Source organism: Centruroides vittatus, unplaced genomic scaffold, assembly GCF_030686945.1.
Source record: "Centruroides vittatus isolate TY-2023 unplaced genomic scaffold, ASM3068694v2 contig_387, whole genome shotgun sequence".
Classification (NCBI taxonomy): Eukaryota; Metazoa; Arthropoda; class Arachnida; order Scorpiones; family Buthidae; genus Centruroides; species Centruroides vittatus.
The window spans coordinates 24,324-45,563 of record NW_027122203.1 but is presented as its reverse complement, the minus strand read 5'-3'; the positions used below and the strand labels follow the sequence as shown (position 1 = coordinate 45,563).

The 21,240-nt window shown below is 30.6% G+C and overlaps 1 protein-coding gene across 1 annotated transcript; it reads left to right on the top strand.

The window, feature by feature from the left end:
* The first annotated feature begins 653 nt into the window (after window positions 1–653).
* LOC136975743 (nose resistant to fluoxetine protein 6-like) lies at window positions 654–19,421 on the top strand. Its single transcript, XM_067270838.1, has 10 exons — window positions 654–872; window positions 4,648–4,741; window positions 5,405–5,491; window positions 5,578–5,740; window positions 5,821–5,900; window positions 7,500–7,619; window positions 8,364–8,487; window positions 8,943–9,129; window positions 17,625–17,767; window positions 19,155–19,421. The coding sequence occupies exons 1-10, from the start codon at window positions 746–748 to the stop codon at window positions 19,338–19,340; spliced, it is 1,311 nt and encodes a 436-aa protein (XP_067126939.1). The 5' UTR covers window positions 654–745; the 3' UTR covers window positions 19,341–19,421.
* The last annotated feature ends 1,819 nt before the right edge of the window (window positions 19,422–21,240 follow it).

Genomic DNA, 21,240 nt, shown 5'->3' with positions numbered 1-21,240 from the left:
AGGGATAACACGTGTGCAATTCGATATATTTATTTTCAGCAGTTTTCCTGTTTAATTGCGTTGTTGGAAATAACTGAAATATAAAATATCGTTTTGTGTACCGTACATGCAATTTACCGTAAATATTTAGTATTTAAAACAGTAAGATTCAAACTAAATAAATCGAAAATAATTTATCACCTACCGTTTGTCCCATGAAAATTTTACAACAATATGCAACCAGTAAATTTTAATCTGATTTATTGTTTAAGCAATTGTATTTACTTATTTTATCTGAAAATGCCTCTAGATTGATATCACGCTTTCTAATATTCTCTGCCACTTTAATGTCCTATTCCATACTGGTATAGAAGTAACCAATGTTTTGGCATTGAAGTAATGACATACTATAGTGTTTTGTTACCTACTTATTGGTTAATAAAAATTAGAAACGTTATGCAGCACAGAAAAGATAAACAGCACAGAAATGCAGCACAGAAAAGATATATCAGTTGCATGCAACAGCTGTACTGGTATTAACTGCACAGTAATGTCTGCAACGATCACATAAACGAATCACATAATTTATCGAATTTTGCGAAAACATCCAGTCATCTGTCGTTATAGAAAATCCAACATCGCTCTTGTTTTGTACGTGTTCGATTAAGGAAAGTCTAATGTGTTTTATCAATTAAATAAATAAAGGAATTTTGTATTTTCAGCGAAGATTTCGAATTACTTTCTGTGTGTCTCTCTTAACACATCTATGCAGAAATTCCTGAAAGTCAACATCAAAGAGGAAACGAAATGGATTTGCGGTGTTAAACTGATTTTAATGATGAAGTTAGTATACATTCATGTAATTGGTGCTTTCGTTTATCTTCCTTCAACAGGTATGAAATAAAAATCAAAGTTTGATTTTACATTCTATTAATCGAATAAATTAAAAATCTAATTACATAACTATTTACATTTAAATTATTTAATTCTTATTAGTGTGTGAAGTATCTATTTTTAATATAGATTTACTTGAATATTAAAACGTATATAGTGATACATGTGTTTTTTAAATATTTTTTTTTTAATGTGAATAAACGTCAACTGTATATTGTATTGTTAATTCCTCAATATAAATCATATTCGATATTGAAATATTTCATATATTCTAAATAGTGCGCTCTAATTTAATGCTTAGTGTTTATTGAAAGAAAATAAGGCTTAATGTAAACTGAAAAATTATACAGTCTTTTCAGCATTGTCACTTTTAATGCATGTTAAAATAAAAAAGATCTGTGATGAGTATTGTGATGGTTTGTAATAAAAGTAATATAAAAAAAACATTATAGGATTTATTCCATGTAAAGTATTAACATATAAAAAGTATTCATCTGATGGTCGGATGGTTGTGAAGGATAATAGCCTACTACTATAGGATCCTTCAAGATCGAATCCAGACGAATCGAAAATCCTTTAGGAAATTTGGTTAATGTTACCTTAGGATCCAAAATGGCGGCAGGAGAAATTTTTTCCCTACTTCGGAGACTGCGACGGGGAAAAATTTTTCCCTAGAGTCGACACGTCGACGACGTGGGGATTTTTTTCCCGTTCGGTTTCTACCCTGCGTTTGACGTTGCCGAGTATCCTGTAACCTCGAAACGGAGACGGTAGTGTGTAAATTTGCGACGGTAGAGGGAGCCTTTTCGTGACGTCGTGCGAGAGTAAAATCGGCGGGAAATTCGTAGGGGTGTTACGAACGAATATGCAAGTGCATAATCCGCGACGTGATTTCTATTCATTCCTGGGCAATTTTATGCAAATCGACTAGTTTCCTGTTGGAATCGTTTACTGCTGTGTTGCGACGAATTGCGTATTGGATTAATTGCTGTGTTTTTTTTTCATAACGATATTTCATTTGCACACAAATTGCTATCGGTGAATATTTATTATTATTAATTCCTCCAGTATTAGTAAGTATTGTTATTTCTTTTATTACAATTTAATCCTAAAAGTTAGAGAACCAAGTAATCAGAAATTAAGGAAAGACCGTGTTTTTTTCCTCTCCTTACCTCCCCGCGTTTAGTTTATTGCCAATGGGCCGATAATGACTAGTTTTGCCGATTTCAGTTGCAACGATAAATTTTGGTCGAGATGCACTTTCTGTGATTTCTACAAGTTAACGGAAGACGACTTTTCGGAGTTAGGTTTGCCTCCCCGTATCGATAACGCATCGAATTTTGCTGTAAAATTAAGCATACAGCCGACCGAGTCCGTTTGCATTCATTGCGATGAAGATAAGAAATGCTTCATATGTCAGGTGAACGACAGATCAGAAAACACTGTGAATTGGATCGTTTGTAAATACGTGAATTGCGGCAGTACGATAATAACGGACGAATGGAAAGGATATATGCACATTGACGACATAGAAGGGGTAGCGGTCGAACATAGAACAGTTAACTATTCGAAAAATTTCGTCGACCCCCAAAGAGGAGATCATACTCAAAATATCGAACAATCGAAAAGTGAGTAAAAAACTCCTCTTTTTGTTGTTTTTTATTGTTTATTTCGGTTAAAAAATCCGCGGAGTCTGCAGAGAAATTCAAGATGGCGGCCGGAACCGCTGCCATCTTGAATGCAGGGGAAAATTTTTTCCCTGTCGCAGTCTCCAAAGTAAGGAAAAATTTTCCCGGCCGCCATTTTGGATCCTAGGGTAACATTAACCGGAAATTTTCTGGGGATGGTCTGTCTAGCTATGTTGGGTCCTGTCTGTCACCATTTATCCACACTATTCAACCACACCATGGGCTGAAGGCCCTTATAGTGCTTTTTGGTAGAAAAAGATTAAAAAATAGCGCCTTCTAATAATAAACATTTTCTATTAAACTGAGTACTTGCCAATTGAAAAATGTAAGCAGTGTGCTGATTATTAGAATAAATACAATATATAAGTATGTAGTGACTGACATAAAAACTCTGTTTCAAACTTAAGCTTATATATTTTCACCATCCATTTACAAGATGATATTTACGAGTTCAGTTAAATATTCAGATAAAATGGATATAGACTGTTATATCTTTACGTGGAATTAATATTAACGTAAGTTAAAAAAAGCTGTCTGTTCCATCTGATATAAAATCAATGGGCATAATTATCGTGAGAAGTACAGCTTGATTTCGTATTGTTCCTATTATATCTGTATTAATAAAAAAACAATGTTTTTAATATCCTTTTATCCATATTTGCTAATTCACATTTTTTCTCGGTGTTCAGTTTGATTTTACAGTTATTTCACAGCTTTTATAGCGTGAAGAAAAATGGACACAAAGAGAAAGGGGAGACATAATACTTCGCTTTCTCTCTACTTAGAACACAGTAAAGAGATGTACTAATCTCTTACTTATGCAAATCTCTGAATGTATCATTATAACTAGATGTTATTTTGAAATTTAAGTAGCATTGTGGTAAAAAGTAGAAAGTTGGTACTCTGAAAAGTAAGTTAATAATTTGAATTGAATTAAGTTTGTTTAATTATCAATTATTAAATGTTTCTAATATTGATTATTTTGCATATTTGAACTTAATTTTTGTTAATAAACCCGGTTGCATATTGCAAATTTAACGGAATTATATATGACCTTTAATGCCCACAGAGGAAAAAAGAGCAAACACACAATGATCTAGACTATCGGCAGATGTAACCACTGATTGATTCATTTTCAATGATTGCACGAAACTATCAATGGTTTTGAATTCATCACACAGCACCATACAGAGATACAGAACATAACGCGTGTGCCATGTATTACATTAACGTATTTCATAAAACCAAACCAAAATGTTTCTATTGCCAGCTGTCAAATATCTTTCAATTGTTTCATTTCTTTCTACAAGAAGGTATGTTTTCAGATAAGAGGATTTAATGGAAACATAGTTTTATATGCAATTTTAGTGAGTGCCAAATTCCTTCCAGTACTGTATATCCTTATGTAATATAACGAAACTTTTAACATTTCTAACATTATATTTCTTTATAATGATTTTTTTCTTTCATTGCATTTGTCAGAAATTAATTTTACACATTTACTTTCATTGAAAGTCATATATTTTAAATAATATTTTCTTCAAAACTGTTTATTATATGACTACAATATTACAACGCACTTTATTGTGATTACAATAATAACATTTTATTTTTACCTTCTAATAATTTTACACTTATTCCTTCCATTTTAAATTCTAAGGAAGATTAATTTAAGAATTATTATTAAATTTATTTAATGAATGAATGTGTTAGTTACAGAATATTTCACTATTCTTGAACTTTCTTGTCTCTTATATTTTAATGATTTATTGTGTATTAGTTATTAAAATTTATTGGGGAAAACATCTGCAGTTTATTTTAAAATAAATAAACAAACAATATTTATTGCATTATCACTGTAAATAACTATGCGTATTGTACATTCTCTGGACATAAGAAAGGTTATTTCATTGCAGTGCTCCAATTCAAGTTACGGGTAAAATATGGTATATAAACTAAAATTTAATAAATATAAATGAAGTAAAATGAAATCAAGTTGATATTAAATTTATATATTTTAACGTACAGCAAATTTTATTATTATATTCAAATATATAACTAAATATTTATTAAAATTTATTTCTAGAAAATCTCCGTTACTATACAAATTTGATTGACGTTGTTTACATGGATCTAGTGCTAAACCCATTCGAAACTGTTGAATCGTTCTTATTCTTGAGGTTTGCAATGTTTTTTATCATTGATTGTTTTTTATTTAATATGTTTTTAGTTCTTGAAAAATTGACATTTTTAAATAATAAATATATAAAAAACATTACACGTGAATTCTTAAACTTTAACTCAAAGGTCTGTTTCTTAATGTGAGCCTGGCCGTTTTCTCAGTTGTAGATTGTTAGTCTTAAAAATTAAGAAAGAGCCTGAGAACGCTATTACTTACCTGGCTGGTATGTATATATAACAAAAGAAAGAAAAGGAATTATATCAAATATTAGCCTCTGAGGTTTAGCAAACCTCTACGTTTTTAAATTTACTTAAACATATCTCGAATGCGTCGAGCTGAAGAAGCTGAAAAGTAAATTTGCTATTCTAGTGAACAATAATAGTAAGAAAGTAGACGTTTATAGTACAGAAGAGGCTTATTGTTTCCGTTAAAGACCAGCACAAGAATTTATTTTTTATAGACATAACTAATAGAAACAGAAATTTCCTTTGTGACATCACAATATGAGAATATTGTGATGTCACAATATGAGAATATTGTGATGTCACAAAGGCAAAAGTGGGAAATTGATAACTATAGTGCAATAATTAAAACTTTTAAACTTTTTTATAGATAAGTAGTATGTAAGAGTGTAATGATGTATTTTCAATTCGTAATGTAGCGCCTTTCTAACACTTTATCTCCGAAGAAATAACGTGAAGCATTCCATTTTCTACTACATTATGTTTGCAGTGAAGAGGTTCATCAGGTTTGAAAAACCATTTGATTCTACAATCCTTTTTTTGGTTTGATGTTAAATTTCATTAGGAATTTTCTTGTATCTTAATGTTTCAGATTAACATTTCCAGTGCTATGTGCTTCAGCAATTGCCCTTATACTACCAATATTTTGCGATGTCCCACATTCGCAGTTTCTACAGGAACAAGTTAATCTTATTGAAGAAAATTGGTGGAAATTTGTTTTCCATATATCGAATTTTTATAAATTGGAACCAATGGTAAATGAGAACAAACTTAAATTGAGTTTTATTCTTCTGCGTCGTGTAAAACGGTAACTTGTAATACATTTTTCTTGCAGATAATAACTCACATGTGGATCATGAATGTAACACTTCAATTAAATGTCATAACTGTACCCATATTATTTATACTTGACAGGTAAGAAAGATGACATGACAGTCATCTTATTTGAAATATGCTTTTATGCAATTTACAGCTGTATTTCAATAAAAACTTTTCATAAGACTAATTTCGAAATTTGTTTTTATAGATTCAAAATTTCTTAGAATAATCAGTATACATTTATGAAAATATAGATCTTAATTTGGAGAAATTCGTAAATGAAGTATTACATTATTATGATTTAATAATTGTAAAATACCTTTTTATTTTATAATTATAAAACGAATTAATTTCTTATTGTTATTTAAAAGGTTCTATTGATTTTTCTTCTTTCTGCATCCTCTTATTCTGAATATTTAATTGATCGTTAGAAAATGTCTTTTAATTTTCGTAAAATTTTAAATATTTTTACATTAATTTTTACTTTATACTTTTTCATATGTTTTTTGATGTGACGTTTAACTTAAACTCTTTGTAGTTCTGTTCTGTTATTAGTACATCGATGTACTAATAATTACATACAGTGAAAAATTAATATACAAAAACTACTTTTGCAACTGTTTTGAAGCTTGTGTATACTTTCTGTTTAGTTTTTTTAAAGATGTGGCCCATTATGGTCAACTAAGTTTAGACTATTATTTTGACTATCTGAAAGTTTTATCAATTAATGGTAATGGTTCAAACAAGGTTGCCAATTATCGCGATACAACTTTATATCTATGTATTCAGTACTAGTAGTAAAATAAGGTATTTTTACTTTACTACTACTTAGGTTTCTACATTTTCTACTTCGTTATTTATTTTTATTGTTTCAGGTAGATTTCGATATATTTTTAGCGATATCACTATATATGTCGTATACAATACATCGTTGTTAGCCTTTAAACATAATTCCTGTAAACATACTGTAACAGTTCTTTCCAGGCACTAAAACTCTTACAGAAGATTTTGTTTGTGCAAACAGCAAGAAAAATTTTTCATTTTATTTTATTGTGGCTCTTTTGAAAACTTTCATGTTATTAAGCCGATGTCTTGCAATTTAAATGAACAAAGAAAGTAATGAAAAAATGAGATAAAAAACAATTACTAAAATTTCGATTTTTTTATACATTCTCTCGTAAGACTTTATTTTTCAAATGAGAATTTTAATATATTCCTTTTACTTTTGGGCATATTATTTAGGATAATTATTTGATTATGAACAAAAATTATCATGCAAAACGATTAATTATTTAACTGACATGTGGTCAATCTTATGACGTACAATAGTAAACTAATAATACATTCTGACTGATTCTGTAGTAGTTGTAGTATTAAAGTATATGAAAATTAGGAACAAATGTTCTTTCATTGTCTGAAATTTGAAGCATGTAGGAAAATGTATTTAACGAGATTTAAGTCTTGGAAAGATCAAATTAATTCGTCATGTTTTTAAAAAATTGATAATCATTTTGTATTGTGTTTTGTATTATGTTATACAAGCTATTACATCAAGTTTTTAAATAGTAGTAACTTTAGATTAAAGTTACAGCTTAATATTCTTAACGAACTAAGTTTAATGCAATGAAGAATTAATTGAATTATCGTTGTTTTTATGAGAATTATCAACATATAATACGATAATTTAATTTACAGGTGGCCAAAATGTGGAATTATAACGATGTTGTTGCTGACTTTAATTGGATTTGCAGCAAACACAACAATTCTTTATATTACCGATACTGCAACAATATTTGGATATTGTCTTGATATAAAGTACGTTTATATGGTTAAATTGACATGTTATATTATTAGTTATTAATGCGTCCGCGTGAATAAGACAAATATATAAACAATATTCAATACATTAGTTTAATATTTACTAAAAGTACAGTAGGCGGGAGAAGATGCCATGCTTAAGAAAAACAATAAAAATTAAATATTTTTAGATACTTTACTTCAAACTGTATTATATTATTTTTACATAACAGGAATTAAATGCAATTACCCTGACATCGATATGCAATGTGGCATTTTACCACGAATGGCAGAAAACGCAATCTGCTCTTCAAACTAGCTCTTCGGAAACCACTGTTCCAGCCACTCTCTGTTAGCCAAATCGGGTAATTTCCAATAATATAAGCAGATACATAAATCTATCGGCTTATATCACACATTGGATTCACAGTGTTTACTATCAACAAGAAAACCTTTCGTAACACGTCTACTAACCATCAACAATAAACATAAATCTGCAATTGTTTCGCTTGAATGACGGTAAACCTAAAGAAACTTCTGTCTTACGCTGTATACATGAAGAGCAATAATTCTATATATTTTCCACTTATCCGTATGTGTGATAAACGAGTTACAAGTATGATGGCATCTTCTTCTTAAATTCTTTTCTTGTTACTACACTAAAGTGAAACATTACTACATGTATTAATTTTCAATATTAGATTTATACATTTATCATACAATATATTAAATAAAATGTTTACAAAATTTTTATCTTTTTAGGAAAATGATGAATTATTATGAAAAAGTTTATTTCAAACCACATTGCTCACATCTAAGTAGTTATTGTATTGGACTACTGGTTGGGTATCTTTTATCTGAAAAAAAAATTTCAGAATTCGAAAAGGTAGATACATATTTTACATATTTTATTATCCATAGGCTTTATTACCTACTTACCAATTAACACTATCTGTTAGCTTGGTGGATAGGTTGGCACATGACATAAATTTACCCGTTTTTGCTTATATATATTCAGATATAGAAGAATTCATTTTCTTTATATATATATATATTTTTTTTTTCTTCAGCTTACTTTCTAATTTGTGTTTTAATTGATGCTGCAAAAAATTTCTTTGTAAATAATACAGCGGATTTTTTTGTATATAGCTTACCGAAATTTGCAATAATACAGATATGTTCGATAATCTGGTAGCACTCTACCTTGATTAACAAACGATTGGATTAACAAACTCCAACTGCAATTAACGCTTTACTTATTACGTATACTTAAAACTTCCAACCGCATCATACGAATTCGTTCTTCCGTTAAATAATTTAAACATTAATTTTTTATTACAGAAAACTCGTTTATTGTTTTGGATGATGTCAATTGCTTGTTTGCTACTTACAACATTTGGAATACACGGAAACATGAATACAGTATCGCCGAATGAAAATAGTATTATGCTATACAAGATATTTGCACCGTATGTATGGATAGTTGCACAGATATGGGTATGCATCGCATTTACTAAAGGGCACGGAGGTAAGCAGTATTTGAATTAAAGCATAAATTTCGTACATGAAAACCTGATTAGTTACTATTTTTTTCATTTTAAACTCAATAAATTAATTTATAAATATCAAAACAAAAGTTTCTTAGTTCATCAATAAACTTTTACACTATTTGGTATATAAAAAACTTTTCCTTAGCAGATGCCATGGAGAAGACTTATGTACCAAATTAAGAGAACAAAGATGATTCTTAAATTAATTGTTTATGTATAAAGATTGATTTTATTTTTTCGTTAGTCAATTACTTATTACGCTTTAAATCCCATAACCCAAAGTCGTAGGTTTGCGCTTTGTGAAAACACTGACCATGTAGAGTTTTCTCCACCTAAAAAGGGGAATATTATCTGTTAGCAGCTTGTTTATGTTTTTGTCGTATTATTTTAATAAGTTATATATATATATATATATATATATATATATATATATATATGAATGAATATGAATATAATGAATATATATGAATATGAATATATATATATATATTCATTTTAATATAAAAAATCTTTTTTGGTTGACAGTCTCACAGCACTTCCAGTTAGAAAATGAACACTTTATTGCGCAAATTGAACGCATGCTACAAATGCATTTCGGTTTGTTGTAAATCTACAACCTCTCTTCAGTGCTGTTAAAAACAACAACAGTATAATTAGAAACTTGACATTACTTATATATTGTATAAAGTTTTTACAACAAACACATGTTTCATACAAAAACGACATACAAATTCATTTTCACAATTGCATTTCCATAAATATACATTAAAAAAGCCACTATATCGTATAAAATATAAATTATAATGACATAAGACATAAAGATTTATTAAAATTCGAATCTTACTTTACGTTAAATTTCTCCTGTATTTATGTATTCTATTTTCTTTTTCCATTTTTTACAATAAAAGTAACTAATCGTCAGTTCTTCTAGTTAAAGTACTGTATAAGTGTACATTGCATTATATTAGAATAAAATTTGAAAAAAAATTTTTGATATAATACAATATCAAAACCACTAAATAGCAAAAACACGCATTTTACTTACAATTGATATTCTCTGTTTGTATAAGTTTACTAAACAATAATTTCTCAACGCACAAAACTCGACTTTTACAACGCAACACATCGTAAACAGTATTATTATTATATTGTGTGTGTCGAAACGTCATCTATTTACTGATACCATTGAGAATTGATTGTCTTGCACTCTAAAATATTAATTATTTTTTGGTCGTTTTTTTATTTCAATAAAATCATTGAAATTTCTTTTGTAAATATCTTTATCATTATGTAAAATTTTTATATTATTTTTATTAATTTGACAGATATTGTGTGGTTATACCACAAGAAATTATAATTAAGTATGAACTTAGTTTCCAACTTTTTAAATTCAATTTCATTATTTTTAGTATCTGATATATATATATATATACTAGCGGATAAGCCCGGCATTGCTCGGGGAAAAAGTAACGATAGCGAAGATTAAGATGATTACATTATAGCCAATCTTACCCGTTTCCACAGAATCCAAGAATTAGGTCTCCCTGTTTTCAGACTAATTAGTGAATTTTTAGATGGGTCTAAAAACATGTTCGATTTCCCGCAAAAACGCAAAAAACCGCATCTGCGCCTGTAAATCTTGCACGCCGCTTTCTCTTAACACTTCCAGTGTCACGCAAAACTTCCATTGTTAACACTTTCATTGTTAACACTTTCGTTGTTAACACTTCCCCCACGGAGAGAAGTGTTAACAACCCATCCCCCGCGGGGGGTAATTTCGAAAAATCTTTTCTTAGTGTATGTACCCTATTAAAACGCATTCAAAAACGCAAAAAACCGCATCTAAAATAGCATAATAGAAGCCGAGCTCTTCAGAGTTATAATTAATCTTCTCCCTCTCCCCCCAGTGGGGAGAGGAAGAGGATTAATTATAACTCTGTGTTTCGAAAAATCCCTTATTAGTGTACGTTGTCGTGACGTACCCTAACCGTGTACCAAATTTCAACTTTCGACCCCTAACCATTTGGGCTCTGCGCTGATTATTATTATTATCAACTCGTCTCAGTTATATATATAGACTAGCTGACCCGGCCACGCGTTGTTGTGGCTCAAAATGTATCTATTATAAATGTGTAACACTTCCCCCGTGGGAGAATTTCAAAAAATCCCTTCTTAGTGTACAGTACATTCTTTTACGTGGTACCGGGCTTGTATCTTTGTACGGCAATAAAGAACTTGAACTCTTGACATTCTCATGTCTTACAGTACATTCTCTTGACGTACCCTATTAAAACGCAATTAAAAACGCAAAAAATCGCATGTAAAATAGTATAAATATAAGCCGAGTTCTTCACAGTAAGCCTTAATCCTGTCCCTCTCCTCGCTGGGGAATATCAAAAATCCCTTTTTAGTGTATATTCTGTTGACGTACCCTATTAAAACGCAATTAAAAACGCAAAAACCGCATGTAAAATAGTATAAATAGAAGCTGAGTTCTTTGCAGTAAGCCTTAATCTCGTCCCTCTCCCCCGCAAAGAAATATCGAAAAATCCCTTTTTAGTGTATGTTCTGTTGACGTACCCTATTAAAACGCAATTAAAAACGCAAAAACCGCATGTAAAATAGTATAAATAAAAGCCGAGTTCTTCACAGTAAGCCTTAATCCCGTCCCTCTCCCCCGCAAGGAAATATCGAAAAATCCCTTTTTAGTGTATATTCTGTTGATGTACCCTATTAAAACGCAATTAAAAACGCAAAAAACCGCATTTAAAATAGTATAAATAGAAGCCAAGTTCTTCACAGTAAGCCATAATCCTGTCCATCTCGCCCCCCCAGTGGGGGAATTTCGACATGTATATTATATGAAAACACGTGCGTATTTGAATGCAACGTTGTGTCAAAATTTCAAAGGAATTGGTAGGAACAAACGAACGTTATATTTTATTTATATAGATAGGTAGAAAATAATCTGCTTTAGTCCATTCTCACAGAAAAGCATAATGCCTCACAGAAAAGCAAACTTAGGTTGTCGGAAGTTAGCGCCATCTGTTGGACATAAAAGCCTTAATCCATATATAAATATATTTTTGAAAGGGGGGAAATGGTGGTCTTCACATGTGCCAGAAACCTTCGTGGGAGTGTATTAAACAACTTCCCGAAGTTTCATGGCAATCGGATAAATGGTGTGGTAGTGCATGAAGGACAAACACACACACACACACACATTCATTTTTATATATATAGATTATTTAAATCCATAATATAGTTGTTCTTTCTCGTATTTTCGGGATTATATGAATTATAGTTGATTGTTTTATTGAGAAGGTTTTTTTGTATGTTAGAATGGTAAATTTATTTAGGTTATTTAGTATAGTTGTACCAAAATAATTAAGTTGCCTATTTTCTTTTTGTTCTACGTCAAACTGAATATCTTCGTTCATGATATTTATGGTATTAAAAGTAATTTTATCATCAATTCTTTTACTATTGTATATTATTACATAATCATCAGCATATCTCATTACCAGCCTTATGCTTGGAATATTATTTATTATCTATATATATAAAAACGAATGTATGTCTGTGTGTGTGTGTGTCTGTGTGTGTGTGTGTGTGTGTGTGTGTGTGTGTGTGTGTGTGTGTGTGTGTGTTTGTCCTTCATGCACTACCACACCATTTATCCGATTGCCATGAAACTTCGGGAAGTTGTTTAATACATTCCCGCGAAGGTTTGTGGCATATGTGAAGATCATCATTTTCCCCCTTTCAAAAATATATTTATATATGGATTAAGGCTTTTTTGTCCAACAGATGGCGCTAACTTCCGACGACCTAAGTTTGCTTTTCTGTGAGGCATTATGCTTTTCTGTGACAATGGACCTAAGCAGATCATTTTCTACCTATCTATATAAATAAAATACGTTTGTTTGTTCCTACCGATGCCTTTGAAATTTTGACACAACGTTGCATTCGAATATGCACGTGTTTTTATATAATATACATGTCGAAATTTCCCTACGTGGGGAGATGGACGGGATTAAGGCTTACCGTGAAGAACTCGGCTTCTATTTATACTATTTTACATGCGGTTTTTTTTGCGTTTTTAATTGCGTTTTAATAGGTGACGTCAACAGAATATACACTAAAAAGGGATTTTTTGAAATTCCCCCATGGGGGAAGTGTTACACATTTATAATAGATACATTTTGAGCCACAACAACGCGTGGCCGGGTCAGCTAGTTTTATCTATAAATATCATAACTAATTCAGCAAATTTTCGCTTCATATTTGACTCTATACTTATGCCATCAATTTGCCTATAGAATTATTCGTTCATTTGAAAGTAATTTATTTTATATGCCAATTGTGTTCATTCAATTAAAGTTTTATAAATATTAAGTTTAATTAGACTTTAATATAGAAAATCCATATTACATTATTTTATTAATGTAATACCGACCGTAATTTGCTTCGAAGTAATATTAATTAAATTTTCTGACTACGTTTTACCAAATATATATATTATGGTATAGTGCAATTCTTTTGTTATAATCAGTAACTGTTATCATAATTAATCCGTCCCAAATCACTGTATATAAAATCAGTTTAAAATATTTGACCTATTATAATCAAACTTCAACTATTGTTATCAATTTTGATTATTACGCTTAGAAGAAAGAATATCAATTGTTAGAAAATTCCAACTAATTGCACCTGTTCTTCGAAACATTTTTAGTCGAAGAATAGCTTCTACATTAATAATAATGAAAGACGTGACAAGAATTTTTGGAAAAGACATGTACTGTAAACATTAAATATGATTTTGATTTAACCACGAAATTTGCTTAAAGTGAACCACGCTTCAAGTTAACTCAAATTTTGTGATCTGTTAAGCTATAAACAGTTGTTATTAAGAAATATAGCATATATAAATGTGTAATGTTATATTAATGGTATACTTTGCATTAAATATAAATTGTACACATTCATACTGTAATTGTTTGTATTAAATTAAGTTCAATGATAAAAATTTATTCTCTGTTTAATGGCATCAGTCGGTTATTGTTATCAAAAGCAGCAAGTCACAAAATGATAATAATAATACCGGATTTAATGTGTATATTATTTACAGTGTGATTTTGCTGTGCCACAGATAAATCGAACGCAAGATTCTATTATTGTAAATTTTATTATTATTTTAATATATATGAAAGGATTTGGAATATCCATTGATTAACAAATCATAAACTATACAATACCATCAACACATCAAATACCATCAACACATCCTGGAGCTGTCTGATTTAATATGTTATACATCCTTCTTTCAATTTGAAGGGAGAGTTTTCCTGCAAGGTAGAGGGGTGCCAATGGGCAGTCCGATGTCGGCTATACTATGCGATTTGGTGTTACGACAACTCGAAAATACTATTCTTCCCGGATTCCAAAATGATATTATTCTATACACTAGATACATAGACGATATATTCATTCTATGGAATAATAAGCACAACACTCAACGATTCCTAAATGATATCAATGATAACCCTTATGGTTTAACTTTACAACTGGACCAGGAGAGCTATAATAATGTTCATTTCCTCGATATTAATATCACCTGCGGGGAAGGGGAAATCAAGACGAACATTTACCGGAAACCGGGTCTAAATACTATCATCATCCCGAATCAATCGGTGGATCCCAGGCATATTAAGTATGCGGCGTTCCGATCTTGGATCAAGCGTGCCTATACTCATTGCACAAACATATGTGATACCTATAAAAAATTGGATTACATACTCAAAATAGCAACACAACAAGGTTACCAGAGAAATATAGTAGAAAAACTTATCACAACGTTCCAGAATCGAAGTAATCACTCTCCCGCGGATAACGGTAAACAGAAGATGGTAATCAATTATTATCCCTTCTTGAACAAAATGATAAACGAAATTGCTAAGGCCAATAATATACGTATCGTTTACCGACGTAATCCGACAGTTTACAAATTGTTAAGGAATGACAAGAAGAGAGAAGATCGGAACTCTTTAACGGGGGTTTACTCCATACCAATAAAGGACCAACGATTTAATTCGGATATTGTTTATGTGGGAGCTACTTTACGGCACTTAGAGCAAAGAATCAAAGAACACCAGTACTCGATTAATAAGAATCTGGATAGTACGGTTCTAGCTTCATACGCCAAGCAACAAGATATTGAGGTATTGTGGGACCAAGCTTCCGTCATCATGCCGACGAACAATAGACATACAATCAAACATCTAGAAAAGCTAGAAATATATAAAGCCCAAGAAAAAACGGGATGTATCAATCATAGAGACGCGGATTCTTTATCAACCGCATGGAAATCGTTTTATAAAGATAAACAATAACAACATACAAGAGATGCGGCCACGTATTTTTGTTTACATAATTTTATTCATTTATTCTGTATATTAGGCATCATGCGCGATATATTTATAGTTGCGCATGCGCATTTATATTATTTTCGTATTTAATTCTATTTTATCGTTCTTTTTTTAATTTGAGTTGTAACTGAAGATGACCGTTGAAAACGATCGAAAACGTTTTTATTTTTGTTAAAACATTTGTGCTGGACAATTAAAGGTGATAATTTTCATATCATAAACTAAAATATACCATCAAAATTTTATGGTATCAACACTAGTAGGAAATAAAGGTGAGAAAATTACAAATATAATAATTTATATTGTAAAAATATATATTATATTTCGTCGTATCAGTATATCTCCCAGTTCAAAATGATATTCCCTCAGGTTCAATCTCCAATGTCGAATAAACGAGAAAGAAAACACAGTATAAAACAGAAATACATTTAAAAAATAAAGGTTTAGTCACTTCATATTGAGGAATTGTGAAGTTAAGATAAATTGGCCTTTTTTAAATTATTGCCAAATGATACCAGCACAGTTTGGAGTGTTGATAAATAATAATAAATACACAAATGAAATGAGGCTATCCTCTTTGGAAACCTTCTATAAACGTCGAATAGGCGAGTGAATAATCTTCATTTTTAACTTCTATGTAACTTTTATGCATATTAAATGTTTTAATGTATTTAGTACACAAAAGTCATTGCTTTTCGAGAGATGTTTGTCTTTTTTAATGAAAGATAAACTTTCGACATATGACAAATATCTTGACATAACAAATCGATGTAAAATATTTCTCATCACACTGCAAATTCTGTCATTTTCCACATTTTTGTTCTAAAAACAATATTCAAGTTTAAAATGTTGATATTGCAAATCTATAATTGTATGCGTAACCCAACAGAAAATACCCAGAACAAAAAAAAGCATTCTCTTAACCTACTCATAATATATCATATTCTTTTAGGAGTAATCATTGCTTCATAGGTGCGAATGCGTGATAGAAGTTTAACATCTGCATATAACCCGAAAGTCTCACAAATCGTGTTTTAAACAGAGATAAACCGCGGGTTATCCGCACGCGAACAAAATAATAACAAGTAGAGGAAAAAAAACATTGCTAAAGATCTTCAGTTTTCTTCTTCGTTGCCCCATTATTAATGTTACAGCGAAGTGATAATCTTTTAGATACACAGTAACTTATTTCAACATTTTGCTTCGAAAAAGCAAGCCGATAATGTTATCTCACACAAAATAATATAGTTATTTACAGATTTTGAAAAATTATACATAGTCAATCGGGTTTACGTTATGTTTTATATGCAATGAATATATTACTAAGAGAAATTGAAGTCTGATATAACATTTTTTTTTTTCTTTTTTTTAAATTGCAATTGGAAAAAATTTAGACCTTTTAATTTTCACTGTTGTTTGTATGTTTGTATGTCCTTTCTAACTTCCGTGAACGCTGTTAGAAAGATGAAAGCTGCAACCATAATTGGAAGCCGAAAGCGCAGTACACCCCGATTATCTATACAGGAATATCGGACAAAAAGTGAAAATTATGTTATTTTGATTTTCTTCGAAAGGTGTTAAATGACCGGCACGACGGTAAATAAAATACGATGTGTAAAGGGAAGTAACTACTAATTTGATTTTAAGAGCATATATTTTGAATTAAATAAACTAAAAATATGAGTAAAAATTGAAGCCCTCGTTGTGACAATGTCACAATAAATAATTCTTCTTTAGCATTAGAGCAGCGCAGTCGAGAAGTTATATGAGACACGGCGTCAAACGAGGCTTCTTTAGCCATTACTTTCTGAATTTATAAATTAATATAATATTTTTTCTTAATATAAATAATTTTCAATAATATATTTTCTGTTAATAACCATAAATCCACGAGTGTTCAAACCCGAATGAAATCAATAAATACTCAGGTCTTCCACCTCGTTGCCACTGTATCAGAGAATTAATTAATTGTCTTCATATGCAGTAAAGACTTACGAAATGTATTCTAGAATATATTATTAATTGATTTTCTTTTTATATTTCAGGTATAGTAAAAAGTTTTCTGTCTTCAGATATATTCGTAAGATTTGATTGTCTGAATGTGTCTCTCTACGTAGTACATTTCTTTTTCATTTTCTACATTATCACTACTATTAGGAAACCATTTTATTTATCTATGTTAACACTGGTAAGTAATTTATTTTTATGAAATAACTTGAAAAAGTTCGTTACAAACTGCACTAGTTTTGTTTCTGAAACATTGGCTCTTTTCCCACAGACAAAACATACACACTATTGTACACCGGTACAAAAAATCTAACACTTCTAATTACAAGATGAATTCCGTTCTCATTTTTTAAATAATTTTTTCGATTTAGTTTTAAAATTCGTTTTCATCTACGAATCTTTGGTAAACTGCACAAAATAAACCTATCTGTAAAAGTCGGATAATATATTACATAAGTTTTTCCTTCTAAATTTATAATAAACTTATTCTCGGGTATTTGATATACGTTGAGCGAACACTTCATTAAAAACACCACGCCAGCACCATCTCGATAGCGATGAAGTGGTGCTTTCTAACGCAACTTTGCAACTTTGCAATCATAACGTGTTAATCTCTCATTTGCATACTAGAAGACAACATCTGCCAGCCATGCGTAAACTGGGCGACTTGAGCGACATTGAGTGCAAACAGATTGCTGGTGCTCGGAGGATAGACGCCAGTATTTCCGAAACGGTTGTACCACGCAATGTAGATATACTATGGTACAACTGTGTATAAGACAATGACCATGAGACATACCTTTTGTTGACTGGAATTCAATAGCCATTGATCAGAAAGTGTGCTTCTACTGATAGGCGCGTAATCTCGAACAACGCTTCGTGTAAACGAGAGAAAAACATTGTTAGACCTTGAACATGTTGAAGAAGATTGTCTTGAGTGAGGAGTCGAGTTTCTTGCTGAATCACACTGATGGCAGGATCCGAATCTGATGTAATTCACATTAAGCCACATCTCTCTCTTGCACAGTTAACGTTACATAAACTGTTCATAGTGGTATACAGTCTGGGGAAGGCTCTTTTGACAAGAGCTAGAGTCACTGTCAGTGATCACAACCCATTCATGAATTGCGGGATGACAACTAGTGATCACTGTGCGTGATCGCACAATTTTTGAATGAAGAACAATAGACACCTGTTAGTCTGGAGTGTATCTCTAGATTAACATGTGCAGATGATCACCAACGTTTTCGACAATGTTGACATGTTCCAACGTAATAACTTTTACCCTGTCAACGGGCGAGGCTCATTCGGTAATGATTGCAGGAACACGTCAATGAATTACACATATACACAAAGTTTTTTAAAGCTATTATTCGGAAGTAAAGTTATATTAAATTATTTAATATCATTAGTTGAGAATCACTACCCAAATCATTAGCTTTAACTTAAAGTAATAATTCTTTACCATTAATTTTACTCTTATATGAAAAATAAATTAATAGATATATTTCATTTACATTTATATTCTAATTCTAATTGAATCATAATATAATTTATTTTTTTTACAGTGGATGGCATTTATATTTGTGATGTTTGTTTCCATGATTGCATCCTTTATTTTTTACTTATTCCTGGAAGCTCCTTTTAATGCAATGTTTAAAAATGTATTTTACAAAACAAATTCTAACGAAACCTCATTACACAAAAATGAATGCCAACTTCAAACAATAAATAAATTAAATCAGGAATGTTAAATATATCTAGCATGGAACATAAGTACAATGATATATACAATATAGCATTATCAAGAACATTTTGTCTTGTTTACGTGACAAAAACAAAAACGAAATAAATTAATTTTTCATTATTATAAAAGTATTTGTATGCGATTAATGTCAATATAACTGTAATTCAATTTTTGCATCATACACTGTTTAAAGTACTTTGTTTAATGAAACTAGTTTGTATCATTAAAATGTAAATTTGGTTATTTTATGTATGAATTCTGTTATATTGTTTATTTCATTACACGAACAAACATAGTTTAACTTTTTACTATGAATTACAGCAACAATTACAAAAATGTCTTTTTTAAGTGAGAGAACAGATGAAACCATGTAAAAGTAAATCAGTTACCAGATCTGGTAGTGTTATGCAATCTAAATCCTCCGAGATAATTATAACTTAATTCTAAGAAATAGCTTTTAACTGGAAAAGTGTTTCATTGTTAATATAAGTATAAAACTATTAAACAGTTGACGCAGTTGATCAATCAGCTGGAGTTTTCCAGCTCTAACACTATCTACTTACAGTAAATCGAGCTGTAAGATACCACTTTTGTAGATCACTTAAGAGTTGCTTAATCTTACGTCCTTACTGGTATATATATTTTCGAGTGATCATTAATTGCGGAGAATGACAAAAATGTATCCTTGTTTAAGAAACCTTATTTTGCACACCAGCTATTCAGTAGGCAAATGGCTTCAGTTGCATACCAGGCATGAAAAGGTTTGACCAGGGGTGGTCAAACCTTTTTACGATAGGAGCCGAAGACTGCCTATCAGAAATATACGAGAGCCAGAACAATTGTTGGAATGCGTTTTAGAGAACAATATCGTCTATCTGTATTGATTATAGATGAAATACGGTAGTTATCAATTAATATAGTGAATATCACTTTTACTTTACCAGTACTTCATGACTTACTCGTCTAAATCTTTATGAATATAGCATAAGGTTTAAGTCGCCTGTTCGAAGTTACATTGCAAATTACATGTACAGTCTCTGTGCATATTACACTACATCATAACAAGAAAACTTCGAAAAATATTATATCTGTGTAAATACTGTGGTAGGTATCAAGTTTATATAAATAAATTGTATAAGTATATGGAAGCCGCAATAAGGGTCTGGTATATTCGCTTGATATTTTTTGTGCTGAAGTTTTCAATTATCAACTTATACATTCTTACTCTTCTGGCTGTCCTTACGTAATCCCGAAAAGGAAGTCAAATAGACCAAAATCGAGACTAGACGTGGAGAGCTTAACGGTGGGAGACCCAGATAAACCATACAGGAACTTTCGGTCTGGACCACGAGAAACATGATTTTATAAACTAAATGAAGATTAAAAATATTACATCTTGGCGTTGTACCGATGTCAAAATAAATAATTTTCCATATGTAAAAATTATAAATTTTCTTTTGTTGAAAACTCTTTCCGGATACATTTCCTGAAATTGTTTAATGCTTTGTAACATTAAAAAAATCAGATGAAAACTACGAAGTAAATTGAATGAAATTTTTTATATTTCCACGACACGAAACTATTTTTATCATTTGTCTATGAAATTGTAATGATCATGAAGATCTGTCTAAGTCGTTTTTTTCTCGAACTATTATCTTATTCAGCTGATTAATAATTACACGTAAGACAATGCAATTACTTTCAATGTTCCTGTAAATTTTAATTTTAATCATTGAGAATTTATTGTTATGAAATATTACTTGAAGTTTTTACCTGGAGTTTGTGGTTTCTTCTAAATTCTTCGTACACTGGTTTTTAAATTTAGCAACTGATTATTACATCGTGTGGAATACATCAAGCACCAACCAGTACACGTAGGACCTTCAGAACTTTTAAGCAGAACAAAA

What these genes read in the sequence shown, in the direction of transcription:
- LOC136975743 (XM_067270838.1), top strand. Translation starts at nt 746, where the DNA reads ATGCAGAAATTCCTGAAAGTCAACATCAAAGAGGAAACGAAATGGATT. An exon ending in CGTTTATCTTCCTTCAACAG is followed by an intron (nt 873 to 4,647) that starts GTATGAAATAAA and finishes ATTTATTTCTAG; the next exon opens with AAAATCTCCGTTACTATACA. An exon ending in ATTTACTAAAGGGCACGGAG is followed by an intron (nt 9,130 to 17,624) that starts GTAAGCAGTATT and finishes TTTATATTTCAG; the next exon opens with GTATAGTAAAAAGTTTTCTG.